The 26,211-nt window shown below is 43.2% G+C and overlaps 2 protein-coding genes across 2 annotated transcripts in view; one reads left to right on the plus strand and one right to left on the minus strand.

Annotated features, from left to right (window-relative positions):
* LOC310861417 (vasopressin V2 receptor-like) overlaps nt 1-2,467 on the plus strand; it is a gene marked incomplete at both ends in the record, with an annotated part of 25,720 nt that extends 23,253 nt beyond the window's left edge. Inside the window, 2 exons of the mRNA XM_083768845.1 lie at nt 693-926; nt 2,283-2,467. Coding sequence (XP_083624971.1) covers nt 693-926; nt 2,283-2,467 — 419 coding nt within the window. The remainder of the gene's footprint in view (nt 1-692; nt 927-2,282) is intronic.
* A 977-nt stretch (nt 2,468-3,444) lies between these two features.
* Nucleotides 3,445-26,211, minus strand: part of LOC310861893 (monocarboxylate transporter 1-like) — a 59,765-nt gene continuing 36,998 nt past the window's right edge. The window contains exons 4-6 of the mRNA XM_083769608.1: nt 12,056-12,199; nt 10,756-11,550; nt 3,445-9,197 (exon numbers count right to left, since the gene is read on the minus strand). Of these exons, the coding sequence (XP_083625734.1) occupies nt 8,908-9,197; nt 10,756-11,550; nt 12,056-12,199 (1,229 nt within the window). The 3' untranslated portion in view covers nt 3,445-8,907. The remainder of the gene's footprint in view (nt 9,198-10,755; nt 11,551-12,055; nt 12,200-26,211) is intronic.

A 26,211-nucleotide genomic window follows, 5' to 3' on the forward strand; every position in this document is an offset into this window, starting at 1 on the left:
GCAGGAGTCTCCCCCCCCCCCCCCCCCCCCCCCCCCCCTCAGAGCAAGAAAGTATAACAAAGACCCACTAGTATAGTCTTCACAGCTGCTCCTATAATGTCTACATTGTAAAATCCCCAGTGTTCATTTTGGGTACATTTGTACACTCTCAGAGTTACAAATGTGGGTTTTATTGTGTGTTCTAGCTGACTGCCAATTCAGTTGGCTTGTTGTCGGTATCAGACGAAAACACATAGGAGTCTATCACTGTTTTGGTGTTGGTATCATGTTATGCTTTAGCTATTGAAAAATAGCAGATCTACAAGCTCATAGCGCGCCACTCGGTGGCGCTATGAGCTTGTAGGTCCGCCATTTTTGAAAAATCGAAAGAACGACTGACATTTTTAGAATCTGATCTCAGGTCAGAAATGGGTTATAATCAGACCAGTGTGTGTCCAGTGGAAACCTCGTATGAATCTGATCTCAGGTCAGAATGGTTTAAAACCCATGACCTTGTGGTACTTTACACCGACTGAGCTATACCAGGACACAAACGTGCAAGAAAGACGTAGAAGGTTTTCATTTGTCCGGCTGACGATTTAACAAAAAATGTTTGGAACAAAGCCTTTCCTGAAGCACAATTGCTTCTTGCTCATGTGCGTGTATCTATCTCTCTCTCTCTCTCTCTCTCTCTCTCTCTCTCTCTCTCTCAGCTGATCAGCTACAGCCTGGCGCTCATGAGAACCCGAGGCCGTCCGTCGTCTGCCCGTCGTCGTCGGTCACAGCCATGACTCCGGGGCCCCCCGTCCGGACCACGGGGGTGTCGGCCGCCATGTCGAAGACGGTCCGGATGACCCTGGTCATAGTGCTGGTCTACTCCTTCTGCTGGGCCCCTTTCTTTAGCGTCCAGCTGTGGGCTGCCTGGGACCCCGACCCGCCACAGGACGGTACGTATTGACTGAATGGAAACACACACACACACACACACACACACACACACACACCAGGCTCGGCTCTGACATGACTGCTGGGGGCAGTTGAAAATATATAGTATAAAACAATATGTGTAACACAGTACATGAAACTTAAACTGGCGGGGCAGAATTTGCAACTGAGGGTGCCAGGCCCCCTGCTCTAGCACCCCCGTGGCGCCAGGCCTGACACACACACACACACACACACACACACACACACACACACACACACACACACACATACTACACACACACACACACACACACACACACAGAAGAAGAAGCTTCTGCGGATATACACACGTCGTCTACATACAAAACAAACTTTGAGTTTATGAACACATGGGAAATAAAATGTGTGTGCGTGCGTGCGTGCGTGTCTAGGTCATAGACTGTAAAAAAATATGGACAAAGTGTTCCCCGGGTCTAACATGGACGTAAAATGAAGCCTATTATTCCTGCACTGTAAGTCGCCATCTTTCTAGATCCGTTTGGGCCCAGCTGGCCATTGGCTGGCCCAGACACGAGGCGGGACTTCCCCCCTTCTTCTCCGTTGGTTTTTATTTTGACTCGAGTGGGAGGGGAATCCCGATCATAGACTGTAACGGTAGCCACGCCCCTCAGAACATGCGCGACTTTATGGTCATTTTTTTAATAAATGGGACCATAATTTTCCAAAAACAATATTATGACATGAGAAATTGATTGATTGATTGATTGAAATATTTATTAACAGTTTGTAGAATTTACAGTACATTTTAAGCACAAACTCAATACAAAGACTGTCAACTGTGAGTGGACGACCCAATTAAGCATTACACTTGTTTACAACAGGGTCCACATTGTTCAATTCATCAAAACATTTAAAGACATACAAACATTTAGAGACATACAAATAGACATTTCTATGTAGCTAAATTCATCATATGGGAAGCAAAAAAGGGAAAAGATACAATATACAGTGAGGGAAAATGGGGTGGGGGGGGTGGGGGGGATTCAGATTTTACAGAGGCCAGTTTCGAATTGCAGCCATCCGTAGGTGCCCTTTGAGAGCGGTTTTGAAGGAGTCAAGGGATTCACATGTCTTAATGACTGAGAATGACTGAATGAGACTTTAAACTAGTGACTGGAAGCAGAAAGTATTCATGACCATGTTTATTAAGGTAATACAGTCTAGGTGAAGTTGGGCCCAAATACTGTACATGGACTTCTATGGGGCTATGGGTTTTTCTGGGTCCAATGACAGCGCCACAACAGGCCATTATATGAACTTTCAGGAGTTTCAGGCTTCACAAAATATCTGTCTGACTGCCCCCCCCCCTGGTCTAGGTGCTGTGTTCACCCTGCTGATGCTGCTGGCCAGTCTGAACTCGTGCACCAATCCCTGGATCTACTCGGCCTTCTCCAGCAGCGTCTCCCCCGAGCTACGGCTGCTACTCTGCTGCCGCGCTCAGTCACAGCACAGAGGCTCCATACCGGACGACTCTACTACCACACACAACTCCAACTACTAATAGTCTAATACGCACACACTGCACAGTGCACACAGTATACTGTAGGCCTACACACCAGACAAAACACGGTGCTGAAATATAATTTTTTTATTATTTTAGAATATTCAAACTGTATATACGTTTGTTGAAGTCCCCCTCTCTCTGTGCACTGTTATCTGTTTAGAATGTGTAAAAACTGTATGATGCACTGTTAGACGCGTCAGGGTACAGTGTGTGTGTGTGGCTCAAGAAAGTTCTGACTGTGGTATAGACACGTGGGTCACACAGCTGCGATTCTAAACGCAGTGGCGCCCAATTTATACGGTTGTGCGCCAGTGTTGCACGCATAGGAGGCCTTAGTTATGTTTCAGCAGTTTCAATTGAAAGGGGCCTCCACCCTCAGGGGGGCCTCCGAGCTCCGACTGAACGTCAGGCGTCAGTCAGGGCCACTCTTGGCCCCCCTCTATCTCGTTCACTCACTGCCTTGCTCTCTCCCACAATGTTAAGTTACACCTATTTTATGTAAATAACCTGGTTACGATTTTGTGAAGGGACCACAGGATGAGGAAAGGTGGTGTTGTTGCTAATTGTCGAGAGTAATGGCTGCGTGTGATATTGAACAGTCAAACTATTTGTTTGTTATCAATACGGCTGCATCAACAAAATAATGGGGGCCTCATATTTGGTCTTGAAATGGGCCTCCAGATTCCTAAGGCCGCCCCTGACTTGCACACATAATTGCACAAACTCACAATGCGTTGCATCAGAAATAGTTGTGAGCTTGTTATTGTACTTATTTTTGTGCATGACACTGGTGTGCAACTAGCTATAAGACAAGCCTCGAGCGTTAAGCAATGGTGTTTCTCGGAACATTTTGTAATTGTTAATGTTGACTGTAAATAAACACTGAATGTAAAATGTCTGAATGCTAATAGAGAAATGCAATTCATGTCATTATTTATTTTATTACTGTAAATATGAAGAATCACAAATAGGACTTCCTTTTTAAAAATAAGTTTATTCATTCCCTCACCAGTCATACTAACAGGACATCACATCTATGGTACATACAGTACTTACAAATATCACAGCTGTAAAAATTATGTGTTTTTTTTTGTGTGTGTGTTTTCTTTTTTTACAGAAAATCAATTCTACATTGTTTCATTTGTTCTTTTACGCAACGGTGGTGTGGCAAAGTACCATTCTCGGACACACCATAAAGCACAAAGTGTCTCTTTTTTTTAAAAACAAGTTTGTTCCAGTCCTTCAAAAATGTCCACTTCGGGCTTTCCCTCCATCCCCTGCTCCACCATCCCTGACAAAAAGAGCTGAAAGGGTGTCAAGTAGATGTCGGATTAAGAACACCTCAACTCAATTGTTTGACTTCTCTATTTGGAGACTCCAATCTGCCGCCACGACAAGTATAGACATTTATTAATCGCACAGGGGGGGGGGGGAATTAAAATTCAGCTTCACCCAGCTGACGGCTGCTCAGATGGTCATGATGATCACTCATGGCACTGACACTGACGACGTATACCGGGGCGGATCGGGGCATAAACCAGTGACTGTCTGATTACCAGACAGTCTCTCTACCCATTAAAACCCATTTTGGGGCGGGAACCCCTTTTGGTGTTTTAAACATTATGTTATAATTTAGCTATTGGAAAATAGCAGATCTACAAGCTCATAGCACGCCACCGAGTGGCGCGCTACGAGCTTGTAGGTCTGCTATTTTTGAAAAATCGTGAAAATGTGCCTGAAATCTTTGAATATTATGTTCTTTCAGAGAGAGTTCTTAACTCAAATCTTTGCTACCCAGAGGGTCCCTGGAACTACATATTTTCAGATGGGGGTCGGCAGCCAATATATTATTTTCCTTGACATGAAATATGTTTGAGAACAACTGACACATAGAAACATGTTTTTTTTTCCTTCAGAAAAGAAATGTTTTAAATTTCGACGTCAGGCCTAAATGGGGTTATAAAGCCTCCCACTAAGAGGGCCATCATATTGGAGGAGCATATATGGGTTAGAAACTTGTGAGAGATTGTCTCACACATGCCTCTGACTTTGGATACATTGGCTAAAACACGCAGACCGAAGTACAGGACAAATTCACAACCCATTTTTCTTGATAATATGAAAATTATTATGTCATTTTTATCATATGATGGAGCATGAATGTATGTCATGGTATACCAGTGCATATATTGCAGGCTGAAGCTTTTTTTGCCACATTTATACTTGTGCATTTTGTGTCGAGCACAGGAGAAAAATAGCAGGGTCATAATGCATCATTTGACATGTTGTGAGCTTGTAGATCTGCTCTTTTCGATGTGCACAGCCAGGCAGAAATGAGCACCTGAAAAACAACTTTTAGTAGCTCTGACGTTACTCTGCTGGTGGATATAGACACATTAAGACACCCTATCACGGAGTATTCCTTTTCACAAACAACCAAAATAAAAGAAAATAACATTCTTTCTTATATATAATCCACACTAAATACATACTGTATGATTAACTTATTTGTTAATATTATATTCAGTCGAGTCAATATTCCCCATAGTTGTTCTAAATAACAGGCATACAGTACAAATGTATATGCATATGCTTTAGTGTAGACTATCTACTATCTCATTACAACATGAAAAGTTGATTTCGTTTTGGGAATCGGTGGTTTATGTGAGCGGTGACTGCATAATATTGTCTCTGGGACAGAGCAAATGTTCCATTGGTTTTGAGTACATTGCAAAAAGGGAATGCAACTTAGAACCTGACGAAGATTGTACTACATTGTATACTGTTACATCACAGGGTTCTCAACACCAAACAATGGCTACTATTCTACAGATTAGTTTAGGTATTTATAGCATTTTAGCAGACACTCTTGTTAATGGTGTTCACATGACCAAATTGATTGCAAAACTCATCAAGCAGGTTAGAATTTTGACTTGGCCCCCGGAACTGGAAGTCAATTAAGAATCACTGCATTACAATACAAGGGAGATTGGGATACTTTCACAAATACTGTCAGCAAAATGCAGGATCAAAACACAAGAATCATCAAAAAAAGAACATGTTAATGTTTGATTACATTAAAAAGTGTACATTTAGAATAGTCTGTGTATGCCTAACCCAGAACAGAACAGTTTGAATAACGCGACAGTGTCTAGTACGTAACAGTGTACAAAAGTCTTGCTCCTGAATCTCAACGAAGAATGTTTAGAAGGTGAAAATTAAGAGAGTGGTTGTTAAATTATTATAATATAATAATTTAATTATGACACTAACGGATTGGCTGTCTCACGTCTACTACTTCATATTAGTGCATAAATAGTACACGTTCGTCAAGAAGATATATAATCGGGAGTGAAACATCAAAGTTTGAACATCATGCTCCAACCACTGACTTGGCAATTGCAACTATTTATCTCCATCTTATCTCGACAAAGAAACCAAAGATAAAGCATGAAACACTTGTGTGGGTGAAAGAGTGCATGTTTTGTGTGTGTGTGTGTGTGTGTGTGTGTGTGTGTGTGTGTGTGTGTGTGTGTGTGTGTGTTCTATATTCTTGCACAGAAATACTGCCTCCTGCTGCTGGTTGCTGGAACAACAAGGCAGTGGGATTTGAGTTCTGATGATCTGGGCTTTGCTTCAGCAATAAAATGTTGGTCATCATAAGAAGGACTCCTAAATCCAAAGCTGAAAGTCAGCCAAGAGTTAAATGATAAAAGGAGGTACATTAAATAGCGGCTGCTGACACGCAGACACCACAAACACACACACACACACACACACACACACACACACACACACACACACACACGCACACACACACACGCACGCAATGCACACACACCCACACACATACACACACGCAATGCACACACACCCACACACACATTCTCTCTCTCTCTCTCTTTCTCTGCCACACACATACATTTGTATGCGTATCATTCAATCACAGCAAAAAATAAAATATATATATATATATATATCTAAAAAGTTAGTTTTAGTCTAATTGACACGGTGAGATGAATAGATTAAAAAAAAAGAAAATCACAACATGTTTTGCAGATACAAAAGCATTATGTGTAATGTGTTCACAAAAGAAAAAGAAATACACCAGTGCTCTGACAGACTGTTAAATCAGTCAGTTTGACATTTCCTTTCCTATTTTGGCACCACAAGCAGGGCAGGTTATATCACACGTTGTTAAAGCCCATTTGTCAAGTCTATATCTACAAAGAAAAATAAAAACAAATCTCATACCTATATTGTGTCCCTCTCAAGCAAGTGTGTACAAGTGTGTCTGTCTGTGTGTGTGTGTGTGTGTGTGTGTGTGTGCGCAGCGAAATGTAATACTGCCGTCGTGTTGTCGCTGATCAGTGTCATTAAGGTGCATACTGTATCATTTTTATATCAATACATAGAAGATGTGAGTTGTTCTGGTTTTAGTGTCCATAATAATACAAGATCACACACACAAAAGAACTTTAAACTACATCATTTTTCGACTGCGGTCGAGATCGTGGATTTCACAAGAACACGCCAGACTTCCCGGTCCTTCATTGCCATCCCCTATAGTTCCTGCTTACTGACGCCTGTGTCCCTATTAGCGATGACATCAGGGGAACGACAGTTTTCTACACCTCTGGACTGCTTTGAGGGAGAAGAAGAAGGGAAGCTATATGACCTCATTGTCAGCTCTGTAGCAGTGGCCCGGCAAACTGTGTTCTTCTGGATTGGACCAGGGAAGAAACACGGGGAAGGTTGCCGTGCGGTTGGCCGTGGTTACTAAAGCCCAAACCACACCAAAGGGTCGGGTTGGGACAAAACATTTTTTTTTAACCCATTTAGGCCTGACCTCAAAATTTCAGTTTTCTGAAATAAATATTTTCACGATTTTTCAAAAATAGCAGAGCTACAAGCTCGTAGCGCGCCACTCGGTGGCGCGCTATGAGCTTGTAGATCTGCTATTTTTCAATGGCTAAATTATAACAATGTTTAAAACACCAAAATGGGTTGCAACTCAATTGGTGTGTGTTACCTTTAAAACGGACGTTTTGTCCCAACCCGACCCTTTGGCGTGGTTTATTGGGCTTTTAAAGCTTGTAATACCAAGCTGGCTTGTCAAAACCTTGTGCTCTAAGGAAAGTATCTCTGAATTCCCTACGGGATTTTCAGTTTCGAATATCCATAAAACATTTTTTCAGGATCTACATTTTTAGACACATCCGATAAATTGTCACGACTATGTGAGTATACACACTGAAGGTGATACCATGCAGAGGTGCTCCCGATCTTCGGTTGTTTTTTTTCTCACGATCGTCCGATACCGATACAACTTGCGGTATCTGGTATCCGGTACCACTTGCATCTGGACCCCTCGGTCCAGATCGGGTAAATTGCTGATAACCGATCGAGTAATTTGGAGTGAAAATAGCACCTCTAACTGATACTGGCGTACACAGTCTCTGGAAAGGGCTTCGTTAAAAAACGGTATTGTTGGTAGACGGTATATTCAACAACAACAACAACATCGTTGTTGAATAGTTTTCTCCAAGCTTGCACGACTATTTGTCGACGCAATTTGTTTTCGTATAGGCAACTGCCAAAATCACTTTCCGTACTTTTTCCAGATTTCCACACCTGCTTTATAGGGAATGCTATCTTCTTTCTACCCTGTCTCAATTCAACAATAAAAAAGAAAAAACGAATCCAACTCCAAGCGCCGGCGATCGCTATAGATGTGAACAGTGTGCAAAACACATACGTCTAATAAAGGGGCATTCCCTTGAATTAATGTGTTACCGGTGTGTGCCCCGCAGGCTGTTCAGAGTGAAACGACTGTAGCATGAGTATGTCTCTTTATATACGTTAAGGAGTGTTGGTGGTGGTTACCTGACAAATGTAATGTGTGTGTGTGTGTGTGTGTGCGTGTGTGTGTGTGCGCTCACTTGGACCTGCGTGCAGAGTTGAGGCAGAGCTATTAAGATGTAATCTGATTCGACAGTGAGAATGTGTCTCTGGCTCTGAAGCAGCTTCTCAAGACCCTGAGAGTAAATAATGTCCTCAGTGATGTAATCCCCCCCCAACAACTGTCAGCGGAGTCAGTGTATCTGTCTGTGTGTGTGTGTGTGTGTGTGTGTGCGCGCGTGCGTGTGTGTGTGCATGTGTTCGTGTGTGCGTGTTCTTGCAGAGGATTAGATTTTTACCAAAGCCACACCGATACCGTCAGATGCTACGATACTGAAACTCAGCTCCGCTCCGAGTGTCGCGACACTATAGCTGCAACAATGTCACCTCGGTAAAGTGCATGGTTTGGTGGTGGTGGGGGGTGACGGGAGGGTGCTTCACTGGTGGCTCTTGCAGGGTCTCTGTGTGTGTGTGTGTGTGTGTGTGTGTGTGTGTGTGTGTGTGTGCGCACGTGCGCTTGTATGCGTGCACATTCTCTACACGGTGTCCTCGTCCATCTTTGCCACCTCGTCCAGCACGACGGCCGACGTCTCCCTCTCCTCCTCGCCGCCGCCGCCCTTGGAGGGCGAGGGGGGGGCCAGCATGGCCGCCTGCTCCTCCTTGCCGAGCCCCTCCCTCTCCTTGGCCTCCTCCGCCTTCCTCTCGCGGTCCAGCAGGCGGTAGTTGGTGCCCATGCCGATGAAGAGGATGACGCTGGAGAGGACCAGGATGGCGCCGCAGGTCATGTAGGTGTAGTGGTAGTTGCCGTAGTAGTTGTAGAAAGTACCTGTGGCGTGAACAGAGAGAGAGAGAGAGAGAGAGAGAGAGAGAGAGAGGCTTCAGTTTTTTTACATTCAGACATTTAACCCATTCTGACCTGAGATCAGATTCATACGAGGTTTCCACTGGACACACACTGGTCTGATGAACCCATTCTGACCTGAGATCAGATTCTAAAAATGTCAGTCGTTCTTCGACTTTTCAAAAATAGCAGACCTACAAGCTCGTAGCGCGCCACTCGGTGGCGCGCTATGAGCTTGTAGATCTGCTATTTTTCAATAGCTAAAGCATAACATGATGCTGACACCAAAATGGGTTCCCGTTCAGAATGGGTTAAAACAGGACTTGTAATGATGACATGCTACTATTCAACATTGATGCCAAAATTTATTATTCCTAATGTCTAGAAACTGTCCAAAGTTTAAAAGGCTTAGGACAAAATTGTCCACACACTGGATCCAGCTCCAAAGTTACTTATTACTGTTGCGTGTATAGCCATGACACTCACTCACTCACTCACACACTCACACACTCACACACACACACACACACACACACACACACACACTCACACACACACACACACACACACACACACACACACACACACACACACACACACTCAGGACTCTTTTAGACGGCGACCATCTCCAGATAAAATGGCAAATTCCCGTTGCGTTCAGATTTTTTATTGACCCTTTACACGAGAACGCAGGCTTTATGAAAACGCTATGATGTCGCTAGGTGGCGGTAACGGGCTGCCAAATAGACCAAATAGTCTGTGCCTCTGTCTCTCCTCCCCACTCAGATGACACACCCAGGCTGGCGCACCTGCAGCAGATTCCCCTAATTGTCCTCTGCTGCAGCCCTCTGCTATAAAAGCCAGCTCAGTGTCATGGCAGACACAGACCCAGCAACAACTCAGTCCCAATAGAGCACCGAAGTCTGACGTCACTTTCAGTAGAGGGCGTCTGTCCCCAGGTTCATGTATTTGTTTAGTTGCATTGAAATCCCCATTGAGGCGATTTGAGATCGCCTCATATAACAACTGTGTTTGAAAAATGAACATGTCACCCCGGCCGCTTCACTCATATGGATATGAAGAATCAACTGACTGAGAGAAAACGCTAATGTTACTGCTACTGAATTAGTTAGATTTTCGCTAGAAGCAGACTGTATCATATATGAGTGACTGACTGTTGCAAACGATACAGAGACACCTCCCTGACGATAACGCCGAGACAGCTTGTTTATTTTTGGACCACAGCGCTTATAGTAGACGATATTAAGATCACCCCATGTTATTCTCCATAGAGAAATTACTTCCGCGAACCAGGGGAATGGTCGGGATGAGCGAGTTACGTCAGGACTTCGGTGCTCTATACCATGTCAATACTTTTTCAGTTAAACTTAAATTTAGTTGGAGATGGCCCGGCAGTCATAGTTTCCGTTATTAGTAGTTAGTTAGACATATCTAAAGCATAAAATGATAGACTCCTGCAGAGCCACAATGTATAAAAAAAAAAACCATGAACAAATAAATGAACGACGTCCGTCCCCCTCACCCGTCAACGGCGGGCCCAGCAGCACCGGAGCGCACTCCACGATGGTGACCAGGCCCACGGCCGAGGAGAACCTCTGGGCTCCCACCAGGTCCATCAGCGTCTCGAACAGCACCGAGCTCAGCCAGCCGAACGCGAAGCCGAAGAAGATGGCGTAGATGATGAAGCCGGTGTAGTCGGTCGTCACCGGCACGCACAGGTGGCACACGCCGTTGTAGAGGACGGAGGCGGCGAAGAAGTACTGGATCCGGGGGCGCACCCACTTGGTGTTGGCGAGCAGGCCCATGGAGGGCCGCGCGAACATGTCCACGAAGGCCAGGATGGACAGCAGGAAGGCCGCCTTGTTCTTCTCCACGCCCTCGCTCTTGGCGTAGTTGGAGAGGAAGACGAGCGGCGAGAAGAGGCCGAAGAACATGAAGACGTTGCCGAAGAGGTAGAGCAGGAAGCCGCGGTGCTTGAACAGCGTCAGGTCGATGAAGCCGTTGACGGTCTGGAAGCAGGTCTTCTTGGGCTGCGGCTCGCCGGGCGCCGAGACGGCGCTCTTGGGCGGCTGGGGCTTGGGCCCGATGGGCCGCATGAGGGCGCCGGCCACGCAGCAGTTGAAGAGGAGCCCTCCGAGGATGAGGAAGCTGCCTCGCCAGCCGAAGAAGTCGAACAGCCAGGAGTTGAGCGGCGACAGCGTGGACAGGAACACGGGGCTGCCGGCCATGGCGATGCCGTTGGCGATGGGCCGCTTCTCGAAGAAGTACTTGCCGATCATGGTGAGGGCCGGGTTCAAGTTGAACGCCAGGCCCAGACCTGGAGGAGAAAAATAACAGATGGGGGGGGGTTTGCATGAGGATCTGACGCATGCTACATTATTTAGAACTACTACTACGTGGTTGAAAACGCAACCACGTTCATGTCTGTCTGTCTGTGTGTGTGTGTGTCACGCTATAACACCACCCGCCCGCCACCAGAGGGCGCAGCTGTATCACACACAAAACACAGACACACACACACAAAAACGTAACTTCAAAAAAAACTTAAAGAAAAAAGAAAAAACCTTAAAAAAAACGTAACTTAAAAAACTAAAAACTAAAAAACTAAAAGAAACAAAAAAAAACAGGCACGCACGCACACATAAAAAAGAACTTAAAAAAACGTAACTTAAAAAACATTAACATTAACATTAACCCAAAATATCTTAAAAAAACCCTTAAAAAAAGTACGTAATTTATTCGAATTGTTGTTATTGCAATTTACGAGCTGCGTTCGCGCGTCTTTTATTGAAGCTGGAGTCAAAAAAAGGTCCTCTACTGACCTCCCACCACTCCAATGAAGAAGTAGAGCTCCGCCAGGGAGTTGCAGAAGGAAGCCGCGATCAGCCCCGATCCCGCCAGACAGCCGCCCAGGATGATTATCGGTCGGCTGCCGAATTTGTTCACAAGTATACTGCTGATTGGACCTGGGAGAGAACACAGAGAGGGGGAGTTGAATATGAGTACACATATACCATGGGTCGGATCTATACGAATCACGATGTGAACAATATTGTTTGCTGCCCCTAATCCCATTCTGGACGGGAACCCCTTTTGGTGTTTTAAACTAAGCATTATGTTATACTTTAGCTATTGAAAAATAGCAGATCTACAAGCTCGTAGCGCGCCACCGAGTGGCGCGCTACGAGCTTGTAGGTCTGCTATTTTTGACAAATCGTGAAAATGCGGCACAGATCTTTGAATGTATATTCTTTCAGAGCGAACGTTTATTTTATTTCAACGTCAGGCCTAAATGGGTTATTGAGATGCAAATCAACAAGGACTGATGGTGGGGTTACACTGTTACACAGCCAGAGTGCATTTATCACAGAGCAACCAAACCGACATACTAGGATTGTAACTAACTCTGAACCATTCCCATTGTTCACCTGCAGGTGGAGGTATAGGGCAAAAAAACCCTAAAAAAGGTAAGAGAGGGAAGCCAGTGGTTCCTAAACTTTTTCATGTCAAGGACCCCCAAATTGACATTATCCCACAGACCCCCCATTTGAAAAGACATGCCAGAGACCCCGGTAATGAAGATTTGTACGCCTCTAGCAGTGATTCTCAACCAGTTTAGGTGTGTTATGGGACAGTTCTGACTGATGCTGCCTGAACTGCTTCATGAGTTGAACATTATGCGTGATGCAATAGTGAATGAATGGTATAGTCGCTGTCGAAACCTTGTCGAAACCTTAAGTGATACTTTTCAGGAAATTGGGGAAAAGAGAATCTGTGTTCCAAATGACCCAATGTATAGTCATTATTTAGTCTGAATTAATTGATGAATTAATTGACGCTTTATTGGCAGTTTGAAGCTCTTGTCGATACCTTTCACTTGTTAAATATTTATAAAACTCACTCTTTCGCTTCCTTTACATTTCCAAAAAATAATTAAAAAAAATCTACAAGCTCACAATGCATCATATGGTGACTCATTGTGAGCTTGTAGATCATCTGTTTTTGCTACTTTTGTGTGGAGGAAACATCAAAAGTTGAAATATGGACATACCGTTTCTGCTAAACAGCAACATTAACGGTATGTCCATATTTCAGGGGTGTATAACCCATTTTTTGTCCATATTTCAGGGGTGTATAACCCATTTTTTGGAAAAGACAAGGAACGTAAGGTGCTAACGTTCTTACTGCTATGGTATAGGTCGTAAAAACATGTATTGTAAATTGTGAGTCTGTAAAAGCTCTGAAGTGATAGTGGCTTTTGGCATATTATTGCATATTGTATGACCTTATTGCCTCAGGCTGCCTCTGACTTTAGTCAGACAGGCAGTCAAGGTGGTGCGTTAAAGGAGAATTCCATGCTAGAATGCTTTCTTATCTTTCTTACCTTTCTTTGTAGTTGTTACGTCCCCACCAAAGAGGTTCAGGTGTTTTTTTGTGCAAAAACTCCTTATTGGCTATTTTCCCTACCATAAGCCCTCAATGAATTGCATTGCATTGAATGGGAATTGAATGGGGCTATGGGGTGTTATGCTAGTTCGCTTATTTCAATCGAAAGAAGTAGTAAAGTGTGCCGCTTGGGATATTATTTACATTATGAAGAGAGGATATATACAAAGAAATAATATTTTTTAGCGATGGAAATAAGCGAATTAGCACGACACCCCATAGCCCCATTCAATTCAATGCAATTCATTGAGGGCTTATGGTAGGGGAAATAGCCAATAAGGAGCTTTTGTACAAAATAACACCTGGACCTCTTTGGTGGGGAGGAAACAACTACAAAGAAAGGTAAGAAAGCCTTTTAGTATGGAATTCTCCTTTAAAGTTGATGTTTCTATTTATTATTAATAATATTTATTTTCTGAGTCTGATCGTTAATAAGCTTGATTGTCGTGGGAGGTAACCGTTTAGCAATCTAGTGCCAGTGGCTTTGTGGCCACGAAGCCACTTGTGGCTTGACGTCGAAATATATATATATATATAGTTTTTTTAATGTTTCTATCAGTGGTTCTCAGTATTTCATGTCAAGGACATTGTAATATTGTAAAATGTAATATGCCGCCGACCCCCATCTGAAAATATGTTGTTCCAGGGACTAGACCCTCCAGAAGCAAAGATTTGAGTTAAAAACTGAAATTCTGAAAGAATATACAGTACATTCAAAGGTTTGAGGCACATTCTCACGATTTTTCAAAAACAGCAGACCTACAAGCTGCTATTTTTAATAGCTAAAGTATAACATAATCCTTTTAAAACACCAAAAGGGGTTCCCGCCCCAAAATTGGTTTTAATAAAATGGTTCTAATCAGAAGCCTGATGGTCTACAGTACAAACATTCTGCTATATTTTGCTTTCCTTTGAGGTTTGGCCAATCGGTCAATACACTATTAATGAATTGCATTTTTATAGCGCTTTTCCAAGTGCTCACAATGGTTCATTCATTCATACATTGGGAGGTGAAGCGGCGAACAGTCGACGCCAGCGTCCTCACTTCCCACATTCACACACCGTCACCAACGGTGGCGAGCTCACACCAACCGACTCATTGATTTTGCACAAAGAAGAATAGGATAATTCCAAGTATAGAAGCCATGTCAGCATAACACCTTCCCAGATGTTCTGTAAGTCCACCAGTCGTACCAATAGGTATTGTGCGAGAATGGATTTTCATACAAGTGTACACTACAGTACAGTTGCATGGATGCAATGTAGTGCGCGCTGTATTGTAGTATTTGGGTAGAAGTGTCGACGAACGGATAAACGGGTCCATACAGCCACTCTCCAATACGCCCCCCATTCAAGCCAGCCATTCATTGCCATTCCTCAAGAGTACTGTTGGTTGGAATCCTAACCCTATGTAGGCTTAAATCCCTTGGAGATCTGCCCTTGAAATGTTGTATACCAACCACATTAACACATGTGTACGGCTGCGTGCATGTACAAAATACCTACAGTACCTCTGGGACATGGCAAGGGTAGAGGGCCTCTACCCTTGCCATGTCCTATATAGAGGCAGGCCCGGATTAGCAATGGAATTTAGTAGAGCACGCCCAGCGTTTAACACCCAATTTGTTATTAGTGTTATTTTTATGTTCTTTTTTTCACCCAAACGTCATCATTGTCATTCATTGATGTTCATTGCAATGCCATTGGTCATTGCATATAAATACCCCCCACAGAGGGTGAAATTCACACAAATAAAAAATCTTTAACTATTTTGAACTATGACCTTTGACCTTTAACCCTGATAAAAGTAAGTCAAATAACTGTAATATATATGTTTTTTTGTGATCATTAGGATGTCTAGAACATGTTTTATTCATTATTGTTAAAGACATCCCCCAAATGTAAATTATTCATTTATTATTATTATTTTAATAATTATTATAAATGTGCATAAAATTAGCAAATAAATAAATACATTTTTACATAATTTCCTCTGATAAGTCCTAGTAGTACAAAGTAGTAGTAAGGTTGAAATCTGTTTTTTTGCAAGTATAAATCTATCCGGGTTTTACAGGGTTAAGCTCCGGGGCCCGCAGCTTGCAGGGTGACAGACAATTTCAAATTGTTTCTTCCGTCGAAACCGTATTCATAGTCACCGATTCCAATGTAACACAAACACAGGAACCCCCAGCTAGTGTTTTTGGTCCTCCAACAGTTTCTTAACCACTCGGTGGGAGGGGAGGCTCGAAGATAGCAGATACAGCGTTGGGGGAGCAGCCTTATTATATAACTATATGGGAGCAGCCGGCGATAGTGCTGATGGCGGTGTGCTGAACGCACGCACGTTCATTCACTTGGGCGTGTGAGCGCAAGAAAGTGTCGTTCTTAATTGTGTTGCACGCAATTAAGAACACAGGGCCGGATTTTGTTCTAATTTCGCTGTAATTTTGGGGTACCCAGCCCCCCCAAAAGACAAAGGCAGGCAGACAGGCAGACAGACCAGTCGCTGAATGCAGGCTGCCATGCACAGCGACATTGGCAGGGGTTTCCACAGCTACCCCACAACACAGCGTCACTGTTTGGTTAGACCAGTCATTAGTCCTACATCTACAACCTATCTCAAACCCTCACCCTAAACCTAACCTCCCACGAGGCAGCACACCCAAACCTAACCGTAACCCATGTCTAACCAATGCTATGTCTAACCAAAGTATGCCTCCCAGCAGAAGCTCTCAATGTTTTAACCATAATACTAAATGTACAATAACTGAACAAATACCACTTGAATTGGATTGCATAAAATAAAATAAAATAAAATAAAATAAAATAAAATAAAATAAAATAAAATAAAATAAAATAAAATAAAATAAAATAAAATAAAATAAAATAAAATAAAATAAAATAAAATAAAATAAAATAAAATAAAATAAAATAAAATAAAATAAAATACACCCTATAGCCCAATGGTAAGTCCGCCTCTGCGTGCACGCAGGAAGCCTTTTGATTTGGTGTCACAGCTCCAGGGCCCTATCGGAGGGGTCGATTCGGCACTGCCTATATAGAGGCAACCTAGGCACGGTATTATTATTACTAATAACAATACGCTTTATTTGTACAGCACGTTTCATACAAAAATGCAGCGCAGATTGCAAAATAAAACAAACCGTAATCCGTGTGTCATTGTGAGTGCGTAGCACAATGGTGACTTGGCTGCTTGCCATGTCTGGTGTGACGGGGTTATTGCAGGCAGCACAAAGTTTCCAAGTGCCACTGACACCATGAATAGAAAGGAGCCATACTGTACATTATGTGGCTTTGATGGTACAGTATGTACTGTAGGTCAAACACACACACACACACACACACACACACACAGACACACACACACACACACACACACACACACACACACACACACACACACACACACACACACACACACACACACGACATTCATGGCACCCTAACAAATGTACCCCGACACATTTAGACCAGAGGATTATTCTAAAAACACCTTCTAAATACTGTTTTCTAGAAAAACTTTCCGTAGCAGTATAGCAAACATGAAATAATAATGCAATATTTTTTAACCCATTCTGGACGAGAGCCTGTTTTGGTGTTTTAACTAAGCATTATTTAGCTATTGAAAGATAGCAGATCTACAAGCTCATAGATAGCGCGCCATGAGCTTGTATAGGTCTGCTATTTTTGAAAAATCGTGAAAATGTGGCACAAATCTTTGAATATATATTCTTTCAAGATACTTTTTATTTATTTCGACGTCAGGCCTAAATGGGTTTTAAAGCCTTTGGCGTTTACTTGGATAAAGGAATAAAAAAAAAAAAAATCTGCTACAGAGAGATAAATATATAGCATATAACATCTAAAATGACGTAAGACAGGTTCCTGGTGTTAAAGTATAAACACGTATAGGTTAGAACAGGTTAAAATGGGCTAACTCTGAGAGTGTAAAGATGCAGCCCCATTTTAAATGAACACTGCAATCACTATAGAGACTGAGGCCTCGTTCACACGTACCAAACACCAATCAAGCAAATGTTTGGTCGTTTTTTTCCCGTTTTTTTTGGGGGGGGGGGGGGGGGGGGGGACCACAATGCTTTTCCAATGGGAGTCACGTGGTTTGATCAAACATTTGTGTTTGATTGCTGATTGCTGGTGGTGATCAAACATCTCCTCTATGGCAGTGCAGGAATTCCTGGTGAGAGAGCTGTTGCCAAGTGGACAAAAAGGGAACTCGCAGTGAGTCTACACCCCCCCCCCCCCCCTCACCCCCACCCCACCCACCACACACACACACACACACACACACACACACACACACACACACACACACACACACACACACACAGAAACAGCAAAGCGACACACAAGTGTGTCCTTAGTGACGCACAAACACGCGTACAGGGACACAAATCATTTGTGACAGTCTTTATTGTGGTCTGGCATGAAGAGACAAAGGGGGCAGTGATCGGTGTTCTCTGAGATATTACATAAACAATTAGTTCTCGCCATCTCCCACTCTCTCTCTCTCTCTCTTTGTGAGAGAGAGAGAGAGAGAGGACAGCCAGGAGTGCAGTGGCGAGAGGAGAGAGAGAGCAGCACATGCGGCCCTGTCGCCAAAAAAAGGATCTCGACCCGGTTTAACCCATGCTGAACGGGCACCCATTTTGGTGTTGGCATCATGTTATGCTTTAGCTATTGAAAAATAGCAGATCTACAAGCTCATAGCGCGCCACCGAGTGGCGCGCTACGAGCTTGTAGGTCTGCTATTTTTGAAAAATCGAAGAACGACTGACATTTTTTAGAATCTGATCTCAGGTCAGAATGGATCAATCAGACCAATGTGTGTCCAGTGGAAACCTCGTATGAATCTGATCTCAGGTCAGAATGGGTTAATAAAATGTTTCAGCTGTGACACTGTACGTGTCCCCAATTTTGCATGCAGTGATGCTCATAATGTATGTTGTGTAATTTGTATAGCTGAATTTTGCTGACGGATTCTACATGACAGGGCCGACACCTTAGCCTCTGTTCTAATCGTGTATTCTACGTTCTATACAACAGGTCGTTAAGAGGAAGCAATCTGATTGGTTGAAACGCTTTCTAGCCGTGGATCAAACCTGCGCCGTTCACCACCTAATCAAAACAAATAATTCAGCCGCTCTGTTTTCCCAGAGCGCTAGCAAACTCGGTGGCTAGGCTAGCTAGTGTGTGTGGTCGTAGGGACTACATCTGTCATTTTTTCAGCGATTTTCTTATAGTTTTAAGGGTGTTGTTTGCGGAACTCGACTTCGTCTCGTTCCTGTCCGCATCACTGTCGTGGCAATAATCACGTTAAACAACACCCTCTCGTGTAATATTGCTTAAGTCAGACACAATATGTTCTATTATTATTATATAATAAAATCAAATTATGAGGAATACAGAGGAATACAAATAGACCAAGAACAGGTGATGAGTCAGAGAGGAATAAAACAAATATGATAAGAGCATTGATATACTTTGCGTTGCTCTCTCCAAGAACTGATTGATTGATTGAAATATTTATTAACAGTTTGTAGAATTACAGTACATTTCAAGCACAAACTCAATACAAAGACTTTTAACTGTGAGTGGACGACCCAATTAAGCATTACACTTGTTTACAAGAGGGTCCACCATGTTCAATTCATCAAAACATTTAGAGACGTACAAATAGACACTTCTATATAGTCAAAGAATAGAACAGGAATTCTGACAGACAGGGTTATCCCTGGCAAAGATCAGGGCATATTCCTCCAACACGTAAAAAAAAAAAAATTACAATAATGGAATAGTGGATATCCACCGGCACGCTATTATTTTAACCTTTATTTTTTTCTCAGAATTTCTTTGTTCAGGCAATCAGATCACCATAACAAATGCACCAGGGGGTGCCAACCCTGCCTGTAAGAAGATCTCTTTGTTCTCTTGATTGCCACCTTGACCTTTGACCTTTCTTTGGACCCAAAAGATAACCATCTCTTCGGGACAGCACACTAATTATTGTTTTCATGAAAGTCAGACAACACATTCTTTTTTTTTTTTAAGATATTTTTTTGCGGCTTACGCCTTTATTGATTTTTTTTTAAGGGATAGAAAGTAGGCTGACAGGAAACGGGAGAGAGATGGGGGGATGACATGCGGTAAAGGCCGTGTCGGGTCCGGGAGTCGAACCCGCGGCACACCGCGACTGGATCACCAGTCCGGTGCCCAGACCGTTACGCTACGGCCTGGGCCAGACAACACATTCTTGATTTTGACCTTGATCTTTGACCTTTTTCGACGCAAAAGCAAATCATTTAGTTGGCCCTTTCTTTCTAAATTTCACGAAAATCTACACATGATCTGACCAACAAACCAACATTGCATACTGTAACATAATGTGTGCATACATCTAACAATAGGCTATACTTTCATAGGCTGCTGGCTTGAGTAATTGAAAACCTCAAGGAAAAATGGAAATCCCTACTGTATGTGACCGTTTCCCATAAATATATTTTTCGGTTGAATTGCATCCTTTCCCGTGTTCAGCAATTTGTCTTCTATAGGCTCTATTCTTAATCCTTTTGGTGTTTTAAACATTGTTATACTTTAGCTATTGAAAAATAGCAGATCTACAAGCTCATAGCGCGCCACCGAGTGGCGCGCTACGAGCTTGTAGGTCTGCTATTTTTGAAAAATCGTGAAAATGTGCCTGAAATCTTTGAATATTATGTTCTTTCAGAGCGAGTTTTTAACTCAAATCTTTGCTACTGAGAGAGGGTCCCTGGAACTACATATTTTCAGATGGGGGGTCGGCGGACAATGTCATATATATTTGGGGTTCCTTGACATGAATATGTTTGAGAACAACTGACATATAGAAACATGGGGTTTTTAATAAAACTGTCAGGATTTAGAAGACTTTTTTGAATTATTTCGACGTCAGGCCTAAATGGGTTAAGTGGCGTGCTTCCAACTTAGTACTCTGTACTGTACTGTACTACTCCATACTGTACTGTACTCCTCCCTGGGCTCTGTGTGTGTGTGCGAGCGTGTACATACATACATACAGACACACATAGCTGCGTAGGAGGCTAGCACCACTCAAGAACAGTATTATAAACCATAGCGGTAAAAAACAAATAATATTAAATATCACTTTGTGTGCTACAGTTAATTTAGTTGCACTATACAACCAGCTTAGCAATTAGGAGTCATTTCAGGTTTCACTCAAATCTAATCTGGAAAAAAAAACTACCGCTCTTCTGCATGCTTGATGATTAGCAGTGGCCTTTACTGTATGTACTGTACCATAAAGACACATGGTAAGACCAAGATAATGTCCGTCCCTCCCTCGGACTGAGCCTTATCATAACACAGCCAGATATTATATTGCGCGCGCACACACCTTGGCTTACACAGCCGACGAGCGCGAGACCATGGAGACATTGCGTGCTCTAACTGTCTGAGAGTGACAGCAAAAGTCACCCTGAGACACTAGCACGAAGGGGGAAATCGTGCTCAGTTGGGGCCCTAAAGCTCGCAAAGCAGGGTATCTGTCCATTGGTCTATAAATGCACTGGGCTGTAAACTGACTGAGTGCAGGCTGTCTCACTCGGGAAACACTCCCCCCAGTACAAGAGCATTAATCCATTTTGGACGGGAACGCCTTTTGGTGTTTTTTAAGCGTTACGTTATGCTTTAGCTATTGAAAAATAGCAGATCTTATTTTTTTTTTCTTTTCGTGAAAATGTGCCGCAAATCTTTGAATATATATTCTTTCAGAGCGAACGTTTTTAACTCAAATCTTTGGAACCCTGGAACAACATATTTTCAGATGGGAGTCGGAGGCCAAATACATATAATTCTAGGGGTCCTTGACATGAAATATTGAGAACCACTGATCTAGAAACATGAGGTTTTTCAGGAAAAAAATACATTTTAAAAAGTTGTTTTTTTAATTTCGACGTAAGGCCAAAATGGGTTAACACGTATTGTAACCACAAGCCACTACAGTCACTCTCCACACTCATTCATGTGCACGTCGCATGCTTGAAGAACAAAGAAGACCAAAGTTCAAAAGGACGTACAGTAGACGAGACGTGCCCTGTCACCTGTAATACCTCTCAACAAAAACGCTGATTCTATATGTTCTATGTTTTTTTTTACCTCGTTTGATATAATTCAATTATTTAAAAAGTAAGACCAGGGACATAATGGGTCCTGGGTGTTTAATTTAAATAACCCATATGGCATTTTCTTACTTATATTTGTTGTGTATTTGTTTGTTTGCTTCTGGCGTTTGTATTTTTTTGTTTTATCTCCTACTTTGTCGTGTGGAATCTAAAACTTAATGAACATTGAGTCTTAAAAATATATACCCATACTGTATGGGCATATCTGTTGAATCAGCGGTTCTGGTCCTTATCTGACCGGCTTCATGCTAAAAAAAGGTGTTTGCTGAAGTCAAAACAAAAGCCCATGATTTAAATATGGCAGGGTATCACTTTAAGACTCAAGGTAAATACAGGTTTCAGGAACAGTGGTCAAATATAATACTGTCTCTCTCTCTCTCTCTCTCTCTCTCTCATACTGCCCCCAGTATGAAATCCAAAAATCCCATCACATTTTCGTGACCCTGACATAAAGTCTTTACTAGTCTGTGTGTGTGTGTGTGTGTGTGTGTGTGTTCTGGCCCAGTATCTCCTCTTTGGTTAAGTCAGCTTCCTATCCGTCCTCCTCTGAGTGTTTAGTTGTGAATGAGCGAGCATTTGCTCGTCCGTGCGTATGCGCTCTGCACCGACGTGAGAATGCGAGACGGGGCATGCATGCCCACAGACTGACATCATCAACTGCGCGACTCACAAAAGCGCCTTGTGCCCTTTTAGCAGAGGAGAATGGCAGAGGGCCCGGACCATGGGTATATGCACAATGGCATGTCCAAATAAGAGTATTGTTTTACATCCACGTCCATCCACTCTCCGCGTGAGGAGGACGCGAACAGACTGTGGACTGTTGCTATTCAAACAACTGTGACATTCTGACTATGGCGTCAATGACTGCTATTCTGCTTCACCTCCTAATCATAGCGGCTCCCATTCCATGCGAGCGTGTCATGCCGAACAGAGTTGCAGGGCAATGAAAACAGGCAGCCTGCTCTCTGCTTGGAGCAGCTCGGATGAATCGGCGAAAAAGGATGTGCGCTATACACACACACAGTGCTCAGGGAGAGAGAAGGGGTTGATTTTGTGCTAATTCATCTAAAAGCGCCAAACTTTGCACAGATATAACCCGCTCTAATGCTTTAGCTATAGGGCGCCCGAGCTGGTGAACTTATGGGAAACTTTGTGACAACTGCTGAAAGTTGTACCATTAACAACCAATATATGATATCCTACTATAATTCACTCGATGTCTGTCTGTGAATGAATTAACAACCAATATATAATATCCTACTATAATTCACTCGATGTCTGTCTGTGAATGAATGAATGAATGTCTGAAACACTGTCGTAGCTCCTCACTGCCTGCGCACCAATACTTTTGCATGACAAACACCCCTTTGAGCTATAAAGGGCATAGCCGTAAACACAAATGTGATGAGGTCATCACAAATTTGATGAGTTCGTCATCACATTTGGGCACATTTGTGCAAGTGGCTATGGCCGAAATTTAGCATAAGGAGTGTTTTTCGTGCAAAACTAATGCTTGGAATGGATTCAGAATCATGAAAATAACCCCCTAGTTTGACACAAATAATGACATTTTTGCCTTATATAATGGTATCCCAACTTTAAGCAACTGTCACAAAGTTTGTGACAGTGGCTCGGGCGCCCTAGCTAAACCAGCATGCCCTGGGCTACATCTGTGCAAAACGTGGCGCTTTTAGAAGAATCAGCGCAAAATATCCCTAAAGGCCCGGGACTAACAGTAAAATCCAGTGCTGTGTGCTAAAACAAGCCCATTCAAAGCTCTCAACGTGTGAGCTTGTAGATCTGATATTATCAGTTTGCGATACAACTATGTATATAAATCAGGCTTTCATTTAACCCATTCTGACCGGACACCCATTTTGGTGTCAGCATCATGTCATGCTTTAGCTATTTAAAAATAGCAGATCTACAAGCTCATATCGGGCCACCGAGTGGCGCGATACGAGCTTGTAGGTCTGCTATTTTTGAAAAATCGAAGAGCGACTGACATTTTTAGAATCTGATCTCAGGTCAGAATGGGTTCATCAGACCAGTGTGTGTCCGGCGGAAACCTCGTATGAATCTGATCTCAGGTCAGAACGGGTTAACTCTGAGAGTGTAAACGACTGACCCAAGTGAGTCCATACTAAGTAAGAACGCAGAGAGATGTGTTGGTGAGAGCAAACCAAATAATCCATTTAGGATTAGGGAGAGTTAGGGGAGAGATACAAAACCTGAACCACGGCGAGGGAGGAGGAGTCATTCTAAAGTGATCACGGACAAAGAAACGTCCACTCCCTCAGCCTCACACACATAGCCCTGCTGAACAAGAGTGGATAACGGACTTCCTGTGCGTGTGTGTGTGTGTGTGTGACTGATTCACTTATGCTCAGTCGGTGTAGGAGAGACCCGTGTAAATTAACATGCTTTAAACCCATTCTGACCTGAGATCAGATTCATACGAGGTTTCCACTGGACACACACTGGTCTGATTAACCCATTCTGACCTGAGATCAGATTCTAAAAAAATGTCAGTCGTTCTTAGATTTTTACAAAAATAGCAGACCTACAAGCTCGTAGCGCGCCACTCGGTGGCGCGCTATGAGCTTGTAGATCTGCTATTTTTCAATAGCTAAAGCACGACATGATGCTGACACCAAAATGGGTTCCTGTTCAGAATGGGTTAACCATTTGAACCCTAGCATCCCTATTCTTTTTTTTTTTTTTTTTTGGGCTTTTTAGGCCTTTTATTGATAGTGGATAGTAGGTAGACATGAGGAAATGGCGGGAGAGAGACGGGGGGTGACAAGCAGCTAAGGTCGTCGGGATCGGGAGTCGAACTCACGACTCTCTGTCAGGCTTGGATTGGCAGCCTGTAGATGCCCAGCATCATCTCTATTCTGGGGGCCGGACAGTCGTCCCAAAATAGCCAATTATCCTACAAGCTCACAGCACGTTGCAACACAGGTTGCAACGTTCAACAGGTTGTGAGCTGGTAGAGATCGGCAATTTTGGCTTTATTCAGTGTATCCCATGGGAATAGAGTCAATTAAGTATAGGGCCCATTGGTATACGGTCTGATGCCCTGATGTTCTCCAAATCTGGAATGCCTGGTAGATAGGTGTGTGAGTTAAGTCTGAAACTAAAGTCACTGTCTCCCTTTCTTAAAGGGACACTTCACCATTGTTGCAAAATAATATATGTTAACTAGAAAAAGTGCCCTTCTGGGCACAGGTCTCCACCAGGTTATCCACAGATCCGTGCAGTTAGAGGTAAAAACACTTTTGGGCCAGTTATAGCGCCACCTTGAGGCTGAGTTGAAATTGTTCATGTGGCATTTCGTCCTCGGCCTAGTGGGAATGTGCGTGCACAATTTCAGGGAAATCACGCGATGTGTTCATGATTTGCAGCATTTTGTTTGAAACTGAGCACTCCTGTGAACTTTGGAAGCCAATCTTAACCAATCAGGATGGAGTCTGAGAAATCTGAAAGACCCGTTTCGTTGAATGGCTCTAGAGAGACTGTGTACTAATTTGCGTGATGTTTGGACAAAATCTGTAGGTGTACTGTGAAAAAACTTGTTTTGCACAAAGCGGCCTCCTGGTGGCGCTATAACAGGCCGTTCTGGAAAGTTTGGGGCAGAGGTTCATGGTTGGCATCCAGGGAGTGTGTGTGCAAAATTTGGCATCGACCGGGTTAACGGTGGCTGAGATTAGCTGGTCACGGACGGACGGACGGACGGACACACGGACACACGGACGGACGGACGGAGTGCAAAACATACTCTCCCCATGCCTTCGGCTGGTGGAGACAATGACGTTTAGAAGATGTAGAACACTTTCCTTGGGGTCTTTGTGTGTGTAATATGTGGTTTAAGATATTTTAGATTTTAGAAATGAGCCCAGTGTCTCTGATCTGATGTCATCGACACTGGGCTCACTTCCTTCCTGGACTACAATTCCCATAATTCTTTGGTGCACTGCTCCTCCTTGTGAATAGGGGGAGGGCTGTCTTACTGAGAAAACTGGGCTCACTGCTAAAATCTAAGATATCTAAAACCACATATTACACACATAAAGACCCCCAAATCTTCTAAACGTCATTAACATGTATTGTTTTTGCAAAAAGGTGAAGTTTCCCTTTAAATCCCACCTTGGAAGACCCTAAAGTGTGATGAACTAGAAAAAACTGCTCCTCGGAGCACGGTTCTCCAGCGCCACCAGGTCAGGCATAGCTTATTCTGGGCCAGCAAATGTTCAGAATGTGTACCAATTAGCATGACATTTAGATTTTTGATCGAATCTGAAGGAGTATTA

The sequence above is a fragment of the Protomyctophum parallelum genome (assembly GCF_964188405.1).
Source record: "Protomyctophum parallelum genome assembly, chromosome: 7".
Lineage (NCBI taxonomy): Eukaryota > Metazoa > Chordata > Actinopteri > Myctophiformes > Myctophidae > Protomyctophum > Protomyctophum parallelum.